Source organism: Lolium rigidum, chromosome 2, assembly GCF_022539505.1.
Source record: "Lolium rigidum isolate FL_2022 chromosome 2, APGP_CSIRO_Lrig_0.1, whole genome shotgun sequence".
Taxonomy (NCBI): Eukaryota; Viridiplantae; Streptophyta; class Magnoliopsida; order Poales; family Poaceae; genus Lolium; species Lolium rigidum.
In genome coordinates this window covers 72,805,022-72,816,680 of record NC_061509.1, presented here as the reverse complement: position 1 = coordinate 72,816,680, position 11,659 = coordinate 72,805,022, and the positions used below count along the sequence as shown (strand labels likewise).

Sequence of the window (11,659 nt, the reverse complement as noted above, 5' to 3'; positions counted from 1 at the left end):
ATCCCTTACCCCGATATGATTATCAAGATTTAGGTTAGACTTAAATATTTATGCCTTTGGCAATAATTTATAATTACTTTAAATCCTTAAACATTGTTTTCAAAAAAGAAAATGATTTAAAAGTAATAGAGTTTTCCTTTTGGAAAATATTTATTTCAAATAAATAATTTGAAATAATAGAGTTTTCCTCCTTTTTGGGAATAAAAGAAATTGGATTAATAGAATATTTCCTTTTGGAAAATATTTTTCTTAAAAGAAATGACTTGGAATAATAGAATTTCTTTTGAAAATATTTGATAAACAAATATTTGAATTCATTTGGAATTTTCCTTGATTTTTAAATCTAAGGAAAATTGCAAATTTAAAATTCCAAGATTATATTTAAATTCAAAAATTCCAAAATTTGAATTTGTGTTGGTAATTCCATTTCTTATTTTATCCTTGTTAAGAATAATTTTTAATTCACTAATCCATTTTTATTGGATTTTTAGAGGTATTTATTATTATTTATAATTTGGTAGATTTCAAGGGTTATTTCTAAAAAGAAAAAGACCAAAATACCCCTCTGGCCCAATTGGGCTAGCCCACCAAGACAGCCCACTTGGCCAGCCCACTTGGGCTCGGCCAAAACGGTTTGGTGGGAACCGACCGAGTCGGCCCACCTCACTCGCTCGCCCCTCGTCTCTCTCGCGTAACCCTAACCCTAACTGGCGATCCCGTGGCGACCGTTGATGAACTGCTTATGCAGTGTTGATTAAATACATTGTTGTGCATGATTTGATATTTCCATGATCAATTTGGAAATAAATAAAGTCTGAATCCAATTCTGGATGATCAACGCAGCGCGCGACGGCGCACCTTCTCACCCGCGTCGATCTGACCTATCCTTCCTCAACGGCTCTCGCGCGTGCTCGACGCTCGTAGACGCCGACGGATCCGTGGCGATCTCCGTCGATCTGCGCCACCTCGCCACGCCTGGACGCTCGCCGCCTCCCACGCTGGCGGTGCGTGGTCTGGCACGGGCCTGGCCGCGGTCTGGCGCCGTCGTGGATGGTCGTGCCACTGTGCCGCCATGACCGCCTCCACGATCTTCGCCAGGTAACCTCCTATTCCTCCTCTGCTTCTGCTACCTCTTCTACTCCATCCTCCTCGTCTATTCGAGTTGTGCCTACTGGCTCTATGCGTATGCTGCTTATGTGCTTGTTGTGCTTGCTGTGCTCTTCTCCTAATCCTATTGATGCTATGATCTAGCCTATCCCTTTACTGGTGCTATGCTACTGCCTGTGTAAATCTTGTTGGTTCCCTGTGCTAGGCTCATCCTATTGGTTCATGTCCGTGTGCTGTGCAGTTGCTTACTGGTCCTTGTTCATATGCTTACTGGGCTTGTTCATATGCTTACTGGTCCTTGGTCATCCTATTCTATCCAGTTGTGCTCCTCAGCTATGCAATTGCTTGCTAATGGCCTTATTATTGGTCTAGATTAGCACTACCGACACGGTTCATGAATTCCAGAAAGGATTGAGGCGGTTTGAGGGGTATTAAATCCCATCTAAATCAAAATTCTTTCCACTACCTCCCAATCTACTCCAGTACATTTGAGAATTGTATTAGCCAAACAAAGCCTTTAGCCGGATTTGTGGAGAATGCATTCTAGAAACATGCTAGAGTTGCTCAACAGCCAACGGTTCACGCAAGCGCTGGTTTTCACCTACGGAGTACGGACGCCAACGCCAGCATCGAACGGCTATCGTTGCTCCGAGACAAGAACACAATGAGCAAAGTCGAAAACGCCCCAGAGGTCGCAGCGCACACCTCGCCGCCATTCCGTTCCGCCCCACCACTCCTCCCCACATCGCCAATGGCGGACCAAACCCTCGCGGCCTCCCCCGCCTCGTCACCAAAACCCTAAACCCTATCCCACCGCCCGAATCCAGACCTCCGGCGCGGCGGCCTCGCTTCCTCCGCCGCCATGGGCCCCCGTCGAGACGTCCGCTTCGTCTCCTCCGGCATCAAGCTCCCGCGCGCCTCCCCGGCCCCTGCCCCTACCCCTACCCCGGCGCACGCCCTGCTATCCGCCGCGCTCCCCTTCGCGCACATCGGCCGCGCCATCGACGCCGCGGCCCGCCACGTCGCCGCGTCGTTCCCCCGCCTCCCGGCCGCGCGGGCCGAGACGGCGGCCGCGCCCTTGCCGCGGAGGCTCGGGAAGGACGGGGGCGAGGAGCGGGTGCTGATCAGCGAGGTGGCGGTGCGCGGGAAGGACGGGGAGCCCCTGGAGCGGCCCGAGCTGGAGGAGGCCGCGGCGGCGGCGCTGCGCGCGTGCCGCCCCAACGCGGCGCTCACGGTGCGGGAGGTGCAGGAGGATGTGCACCGCGTCGTGGAGAGCGGCCTCTTCCGTTCCTGCATGCCCGTGGCTGTCGACACCCGTGATGGCATCCGCCTTGTCTTCGAGGTCAGGGTTTTTCGCTTGTTCCCCAATCCCCTTTCCATGGCATTTCTGGAACTGAAGGTTGCAGCATTTGGGATATTTTGTGGTTTAGGTCGAGCCGAACCAGGACTTCCAAGGGCTGGTCTGTGAGGGTGCCAACATGCTGCCTTCCAAGTTCCTAGATGACTCATTCCGTGACCGCCATGGTACTCATTTTAGCTCTTCTCATGCTAAAGAGTCCGTTATGTTTACATGAGAGTTGTTTGGTTGACTTACTTTGGGTGATGTTACATGAACTGTTAATACATGTTTGATTTAAGCAATTTAAGTTTATAAATGTGTTTGGGCAAAGAGCTACTGGAGTACATTGCATTGATCAATATCTGGAATATAATTGACCCAACGTAACATCAATCTAAATAAGGCCAGCATTGAGAATTGTCACTTTCTTCGAGCTTTTGGTCTAGTATGATTCCTCTATATTAGAATCTGCAGCATAGTTATGAGAAAATTACAATGCAAAGGTGATACAGCAACTGAAGCACACTTTTTATGTAGTCTCACAATGTTATTGATTGGTTTAATTTTAATCCAAAAACCAGTTATATTTCTCCACACCAAAGAGATCTATGGCAACATAGACCCATCTACTGCGCCATAGTCTCTCGGTAGTATCATAGTCTTTTTCGTTTCTCTGAAGGAAGAGAAATGATGTTCAACTCATTTCCAAGTCTAGTTAACTGGTAATTACCTTCTGAGATTTGTCCTTTAGATCTAATTTACTGCTTTTTATTACATTATGCAGGGAAAATAATCAACATAAGACATCTAGATCAAGTGATCAAGTCCGTTAACGGGTGGTATCAGGAGCGTGGTCTTACTGGCATGGTATGTCGGGAAAATAATTAATACCGCTCATGTTCTATCAGTGTGCATTATTTTAGACTTCCTGTTATTGTTGCAACTTAATTGAGAACATCACTGAACAAGAGGCATCTGCTACCCATGTCTTAAGGAACAATTGAACACAATTTGTAACTTCTTGGGATCTTGACCTTCTAGAGGCCTGCTGCCCTGCTACCACTATTTCTTCAATGCACTAACCAAACTGCATTGTTCACACCTCACCAGTATCACATTGGAGAGCACGCAACATATTGTCTTCTACTTTGCCGTTTGTTACTTCTTGCTTTGTACATAGAACTTCATTATCAATCTATGTTTTTCATCCTACATGTTCTTAATCATGACAAAACTAGAAACATGACGTGGAAAATGTGAATATGTGGTAGTTGCTCTAGTTGAGTTTACCGAAAGTTTTGGTGCCTACCATTATAGACCAAAAGATATTCTATTGCTAATGATAAGTCAACAAATGTTCTTTATTTGGCGTCAGGTTTCTTATGCTGAGATCCTTTCTGGAGGAATTCTGAGGTTACAAGTTTCTGAAGCCGAGGTTAATAATATCAATATTCGCTTTCTGGATAGAAAAACGTGAGTATCATAGCTTGGCTTAGAGTTTATCTTCAATAGTTAATGTTAATGTTTTATAGCCATGAAATATTGTGATCGTTCTTATCTTCTTTCTCTTTCCATTTCTTTCTATCACTAGTGGTGAACCAACTATTGGAAAGACACAACCAGATACCATACTTCGGCAACTTACCACCAAGAAGGGTCAGGTCAGAGCAATTTTAAAAGTTCCCTTCATATTTCTTTTTTATCCCCTTTGGTTGCATTAGTGATGATTTAGTCGAACAATTTTGCATGACATGATTCACTTCACACTTGGTGATACTATGTTGTGCATTGAATCATTGATTTAGAGTGGTTTTGAAGTTTCTATGCAAACACTAACCAAAATCACAAGAACTGTTGTTACAGCAAATGTCAACAATTGTGGTTGGATCATTCTTGTATTTTTTTTTGTATGTCGACTTTGTTTGATGTCAATTTGGCACCCTTGTCCTGTAGCCTTGATACTGTGATGGACTTATCTGCATTAACTTTTAATGATGAAGTAGGCTTACAACAGAGCACAAGTGAAAAGAGATGTTGAAACAATACTCACTATGGGAATTATGGAGGATGTAACAATAATTCCGCAGCCAGTCGGAGGTGAAGCTAATTTGTTTAGTTCCCGTTATATTAATGTTGGTCTTTCTTTTCTCAAGTACCTTTGTTCTTACTTATGGTCCTGTGCAGATTCTAATAAAGTTGATCTGGTCATGAATCTTGTTGAACGCCCTTCTGGTGGCTTCTCTGCGGGTGGTGGCATTTCGAGTGGGTTAGTACAAGTAGACAAGTAGTACTGCTTGCTTAGTGAACCGAATTCAGCGAATTGTGTGCTTTAATAAAATTTGTTTCTTAGCCTGTAAGGTGCTGAGGTTGTTTATTGTGTGCTGGATTTGAATACCATATGTGCATATGCAAATTGCAGTTGAAATTTTGTTCTAACATATATTATGCCATAATGACATGCTGTTTTTCTGCAGGATAACAAATGGTCCTCTTTCTGGACTAATTGGCAGGTCAGTTGGTTATTTGATCTTTCAGTCATTGTAATCTTATTTCCTCTGTAGTGTAGTGTTTTGTGTAATATTTTAAAGATCATGTTTGTTAAGCTCCAACTTGGGTTTGGGCCTTTCTGAAATAAAAAAATCAAGAAGCAACCTAAGCTCTAAGCTGTCGAGAATTAAATTTTGTCTTCAAATTTTATGTCACATAGGTGCTCATGCTTATGATAGGAGTTACCTCAAGCCCCATCATCATATCATGTTTGATCTTTTGAGTGCGTAAGTTAAGATAACAGTCCCAAACCCAAGCAGGCTTCTAGGAACTGGAAATTGTAAACACTGTTTTTAGTTTTCTATTTTATGTTAAACCTATTGACATACCTGCCTGGGTAAACAAAAGCTCTGCATCTACTTTTTTTTCTTAACTGGACAGAAGCTCTACATCTACTTTTTTTTCTTAGCTGGAGTTTTTTTTAACAGCTTTGCATATTCTCATCGGAATGTTTTTGGGAGGAACAAGAAGTTGAATCTCTCACTAGAGAGGGGCCAAATAGATTCTATATTTCGTTTAAACTACACTGACCCTTGGATCGACGGCGACAATAAGAGGACCTCCAGAACTGTCATGGTTCAGGTACTTAACCTTTAATATCATATCATCTTCGCTCTACCATGCGCCATCAGTTGAGAATCATGTATATTCTTACTCTTATTTTCTTTTCCAGAACTCTAGGACTCCTGGAACACTTATCCATAGTGGGGACCGTCCTGACCATGGGGCTATTACAATTGGACGAGTAACTGCTGGCATTGAATATAGTCGACCATTCCGGCCTAAATGGAGCGGCACACTTGGATTGATATTTCAGGTAAACATGGGATTCATATTTTGGATTAAGCAGTTAGTGCTTTTTCTCTGCGTGACAAAAGTCGAAAATATACATGTGCATAGTTATGTACTGGTTTAGGAAACAAGTGAAATGAATAATTGATTTGGCTTTATTGTTTTATTTTCTTACCTCTCCATTCATATTTTAATTGCGTTGTATTGACACTTTCTATGCAGCATGCTGGTGCTCGTGATGACCAAGGCAACCCTGTGATCAGAGATTCGTATAACAGCCAATTAACAGCTAGGTCTTAAATTTTGATACCTCATTCACCTTTTTGTACCATCAGTATATACATAATCGGGTACACGACAAATAGGACTGTTGAATTAAGTTACTTTGAAAGCTGATAATCCTGTCATGACAATGCAGTGGAAATCCTTATGATGACACAGTACTTGCTAAGCTTGAAAGTGTTTATACAGATTCTGGAGATCGTAGCTCTACAATGGTTAGTATTGATCCTACTGCGTTCTACCGCTTTCTAATTCTGTTGTGATGCTTTATACCCAACCATTGTTGCTTCTTCCAGTTCGTTTTCAACGTTGAGCAAGGTCTGCCCATTCTTCCAGAGTGGCTTAGCTTCAACAGAGTGACAGCACGTTTGAGGCAGGGGTATGAAATTGGGCCTGCTCGACTTCTTCTAAGGTATGATTTAGTGCATATTGTGCAATTGATGGACCTAGAATGAAAAATTGTGTGCTACCTGGTGGTTTTGCATAGCACTGGTACTTACATTTCATGTATCACTTAAACTGTGATCTAGTGCTTCCGGAGGTCATGTGGAAGGAAACTTTTCGCCTCATGAAGCATTCGCAATTGGTGGGACAAATAGTGTAAGAGGATACGAAGAAGGTGCTGTTGGTTCTGGCCGTTCATATGCCGTTGGTAGTGGAGAAGTCTCTTGCCGCATGGTAGGCTTTTTCTCGATTTTCTGCAACATTTAGCTATTTGTCTTCAAGAAAACCTTGACATGAACTACATGTAGATAAAATACATATACAGACCTATGCCATGTTCTCATATATATCTGGTCGATTACATATACATATATCAAAAAATTATCTTTTGCAATTTGAAGATGAAGTTTTCTTTTAGATGGATTGTATATATTAAAAAATATAGTTGAACAGGTAAAGGAAATTAGCAAACGTACAAGTTATGAAATATAGTTCTGATATAGTGCCATATGAAACATGTCAAGGTTGAATCAGGTGATTAATTACTTTATTCAAGGGAAACAACTCAACACATGGTTCAGATCAGTTGAAACGCTGAATATATGGACACTGATTAATATTAACTAAAGGGATTTTTTTCCATAACTCCCAACTAGTCGCCTGTATTTTCAGTTCTCGTCTCTTACTATTGTTCATGGACCCCACCCACACACACACCCGCACCTGATGCATGTGAGAACTACTTATTATGGTGTTTGGGATGTTCTGATGTTTGTTTCCGTGATTGACTATTTTAAGAAATTTCTATACTTGTGTTAATGATTTGAGTGATTTTATTGATGGCCATATATGTTTTCATTCTGATAAATCACGCACTATTGATGTTTGCTGCCTGTAATGACACCGAATGGAGTTCACTAGTTCCTGTTGTACTCTAATGCACATCATACTTGCTGTATGAATCACACTAAGAAGTTAAATCAGTTTTCTAAGCCGTTATTTTGATTACTCGCAGTTTGGTCCGTTGGAAGGCGTTTTGTTTGGTGATTATGGTAGTGATCTTGGCTCTGGTCCAAAGGTTCCTGGTAAGTCATGCTGTACCTACAACTTTTCCTAAGCCCTGGTTTCACTTTTTACAATCTCTGGTGGTTTTGTTCTTTAGGTGACCCAGCGGGAGCCCGTGGAAAGCCAGGAAGTGGTTACGGATACGGTGTTGGCATCCGTGTGGACTCCCCACTGGGACCTTTGAGACTTGAATATGCTTTCAACGATAAACAAGCAAGACGCTTTCACTTTGGGGTTGGTCACAGAAATTAACCTACCCAAGCGGCTGTTTATAATGTGTGTGATCCACCACTTGATCTTCTGATCATATGTGTTGGTAGAGATAGTGCCAGTTCTTTGCAAATTCTTGCAAAGCAAAATTTTGTCTACCCCAGATTGCCTTGCTTGTAACATATAGTTTTTTTGCTCATTTTCTGTTGTAAACATTCCTGGCAGTTGGTTACTGAGAGAAAAGAGCCTCCAGCGAGTTATGTAGGTGTGAAATTTGATCTAAGGAGTCAAAATTGAGGGAAACTGCAGTTTGCAACTAGCTGGGACTACTTTGATACAGCTTCTTGATATGAGTACTGTTCCCTGGGCACTATGCCTTCAATCACAACTTCAGCTCACTGCAAATCCTATGCTCGTGTGGGAAATATTAAACCAAGAACAAGGAACACTCTGAAATAATTGTATTAATCGAGCTAATGTAAGAAAAGGGCAAATTATGGAACATGTTCAGTTAGAAAGCATGATGCTAGTGGCATAACAATCGAACTGATCAGTTAAGTGCAGACAGGTTTAACACTGACGAGGCAGAAAGATTCTACGCTAGCTTCAAACTAACAAAAATCACTATTAATAAAGTGAGGGGGGTGCTCCCCCACAGTAGAAGGTTTCAAAAAAAATCACTATAGCTCAGATATAGAAAAAGTTCATAGTCCACAGTAACAATTGAAGAACATAAATTTCTGCATAAACAAAATGCAAAGGACGCCAAAAACCAATTATCCAGCAACGCCAAATCCATCCATCCATATATGTTACAAATTATTCCCAAAAAAATAGTAACAAATTCCATTATGTGATCGAATAAAATTCGCATTCGAAACCCAAGAAAAAAAAAACCCTACTCCGATGGAAACCCTAACCGCTATAAAGGAACCGCCCAGCACAGCCCCAAACCCCCACCCCATTCCCCATCCCGCTCCGTCCGGCTTTAAACCCTAGCTGCTACCAGAGCCGCCTCTCCTCCTCCACGGTCGCCGCCACCCGCCGCCGCCGCCGTTCCGATGGAGTTCTGGGGTAACGCTGACACATCTCTCACCCGTTTATCTCGCATGGCCCGTTTCGTTTTCGATTTACGACCCCGTCCGTGTTTAGTTTATGGGATCACGGCGGAATCGTCAAATCCTAGGCTGCCGCTGTTGTGTATTATGATAAAATTGCATGCCTTCAACTGTTCTGCCTGCGATCTAACCAGCAGACCGTTAGATTCAACTTGCCGTTCGTAGCTGTGGTTCCGTTCTTATCTCGCTGATATTGTTCTTCTCTGTGCGGCTACCATTCATGTTAATCCTCTAGTATTCTGTGCGAATCTGTAACAAACCTTATTATTACTGCTGCCCCAACAACCCGAATCGTACCCTATGACTTGTATTTTCGATCGATTTTCCCTTTTATGTCAATTTTCCCTTCTGTACATGTCGTTCACCCCTAAAATATTTTCCATGAAATCCTCTCTGGTCAAACATAATCACCTGAGACCTAACTATGTTCCGTTTCTGCAATTTTTGTACTTCTATAAAAGCTGAAATGTGTACATGTAGCTCGGCCTCCTAACTAACTTCTGCGCAGGCATCGAGGTTAAGCCTGGACAGTCGGTCAAGGTCTCACCTGAAGATGACCACTTCCTGCACATCTCTCAGGTTTGCTCAACATCCCTCATTTTCTTCTTGCAATCCCTCTTGTGACGAGAAAGCAATTTATTGTGTCACTGAGATGCACACCCCTAGTTTCTTCTTGCAACTCCCAAGCTGTGTACATGAGTTTTAATTGTGCCTTATGTTAGCTGGTCATTGAGATGTTCCTCTCTGTTCTGTTTCTCTTGGTAGGGTGCCTTTGGTGAGGTCAAGAAAGACGACAAGGCGACCATGTTCGTGAAGGTGGACGACCAGAAGCTGTCCATTGGGACCCTGTCTACTGACAAGTTCCCCCAGATCCCGTTCGACCTGGTCTTCGAGAAGGAGTTTGAGCTCTCGCACACCTCCAAGTCCTCCAGTGTCTTCTTCTCCGGGTACATGGTTTTCCAGCCGGCTGAAGGAGACGAGATGGATTTTGACTCTGAAGAAGAATCTGAAGGTATATAAATCATAGTAGTGCTCTTGTGTTCAGTGTATGTCCTGTGTGCAATGACTTAACAAGTGGTCTGTTTTAATTTCAGATGAACAGGTGGAGGAGAAAATCGTTCCGGCCACCAAGGAAAATGGTATTCAGACTTCTCCCTTGTTTCTATTTTTATTCATTGGCATTTCTTTTGCACACATGTCTTTGAACTTTGAGCTGTAACCATTTCCAATGCATATGAAGCCAAAGCTGAAGCAAAGGACAAGAAGCCAAAACAAGTCAAGATTGAGCCTGCTGCTGCGAAACCAATCTTTGGAAAGAGTAAGAAGGATGAAGACAGTGATGATGATGATGAGAGTGATGATGAGAGCGATGATGATTCCGAGGGACAGTTGATTCCTATTGGAAGCGATGATTCTGTGAGTGTTTATGTTATGGTATTGTATAGATTTTGTGAGATCGGTGCTTGACTCGGAACTGTTGTGATGGTCCTTGATAGGATGATAGCTCTGAAGAGGATGATGAGAGTGATGATGAGGAGGAAGAAGAAACACCCAAGGTTTGTTACAGCTTGATGTCCATTTTCATTCCCTGTTACACTCTTTTACCCCTGATGTTACATGACTGCCGACACAAATGGTACTTGCAGAAGCCAGAGACTGGGAAGAAGAGGGCAGCTGAAAGTGTGTTGAAGACGCCTGCTTCCGACAAGAAGGCAAAGGTTGCAACACCGTCTGGTCAGAAGACAGGTGAGAAATGATAAAGCTTGCAGGCAATGTGTCCATTCTAACCCTTGTTGATGATATACTTATTACGCCCTTGATTGCTGCAGGTGACAAGAAGGGGGCTGTCCATGTGGCCACTCCGCACCCTGCAAAGAAGGCAGGCAAGACCCCTGCAACAAATGAGAAGTCACCCAAATCTGGTGGGTCTGTCGCGTGCAAGTCCTGCCCCAAGTAAGTTCTCCCATGCTGTTTATTTTTTCTGGACAGTAAGCATGCCAGTTTGTGAATTCCAGTTCTAAGGCAATCAATCTCTTGATGATGCTGCTTTCTCAGGACCTTCAACAGTGAGAATGCTCTGCAAGCCCACTCGAACGCCAAGCACAAGGCTGCCGCCTAGTGAGAGAGGATGGCTCCAGATCCTGTTATCTACTGCGTTAGGTTTATCTTGTCTTGTCCCCCCCTTAGAAAGAAACCGTTGAGTGACAAACCGTTTAGTAGCCATGTGGTGAAATGAACCAAGAAGAAAAAGACAATTCTGTTATGCTGTTGGAATTCGAATTGGATGTGGTTGGTGGTAATGGTTATTTGAATGGAACCTCATGGTGGTTTTATGGTGTTTGTGTTGCAACTGTTTGGATTGTATTTTGTGTTCAGCTTGGTGTCGGTCTACTTGGTTCTGACTAATGGTTGCCTACTATGAAATGCATTTGATGGTCTGTATATGTGAATCTTTCCCTGCGAATTCATCTGGAAGCATTTTGATAGTTAGGACTTTGGAGTGATGCAAGTCTTTTGATGTGTGCGCGCCCTGAATTTTGTTGGTTTTTCTGTGTAAATCTTGTATCATGGGAATATGTGTTTGTTACGATCTCTGTTGCATTAGTGAATCTTTTCCATCTGCAGGTAGATTCTTGTGTTCTGTAGTAGTAGCAAAATTAGGCCCTGTCTGTAGAAAAGGCAATGACGGTTTCTGAACTCGGAACTTGCCTCTACTGACTATAAGATCGGAGTGATAGGTAACTTTACAACATAG

The 11,659-nt window shown here is 42.7% G+C and overlaps 2 protein-coding genes across 2 annotated transcripts; both read left to right on the top strand.

Moving 5' to 3' along the window:
* Positions 1–1,833: 1,833 nt before the first annotated feature.
* On the top strand, positions 1,834–8,115 carry LOC124691938 (outer envelope protein 80, chloroplastic-like). Its single transcript, XM_047225224.1, has 16 exons — positions 1,834–2,449; positions 2,538–2,631; positions 3,231–3,313; positions 3,822–3,919; positions 4,038–4,107; positions 4,450–4,543; positions 4,631–4,712; positions 4,921–4,956; positions 5,422–5,575; positions 5,667–5,810; positions 6,008–6,078; positions 6,204–6,282; positions 6,364–6,479; positions 6,598–6,745; positions 7,527–7,596; positions 7,674–8,115. The coding sequence occupies exons 1-16, from the start codon at positions 1,970–1,972 to the stop codon at positions 7,826–7,828; spliced, it is 1,974 nt and encodes a 657-aa protein (XP_047081180.1). The 5' UTR covers positions 1,834–1,969; the 3' UTR covers positions 7,829–8,115.
* Positions 8,116–8,752: 637 nt separating this feature from the next.
* LOC124686708 (histone deacetylase HDT2-like) lies at positions 8,753–11,237 on the top strand. The gene is made up of 9 exons (XM_047220609.1): positions 8,753–8,860; positions 9,413–9,483; positions 9,670–9,916; positions 9,999–10,043; positions 10,145–10,320; positions 10,401–10,460; positions 10,551–10,650; positions 10,734–10,857; positions 10,960–11,237. Exons 1-9 carry the CDS (start codon positions 8,848–8,850, stop codon positions 11,021–11,023), a joined length of 900 nt encoding a protein of 299 aa, XP_047076565.1. The 5' UTR covers positions 8,753–8,847; the 3' UTR covers positions 11,024–11,237.
* The last annotated feature ends 422 nt before the right edge of the window (positions 11,238–11,659 follow it).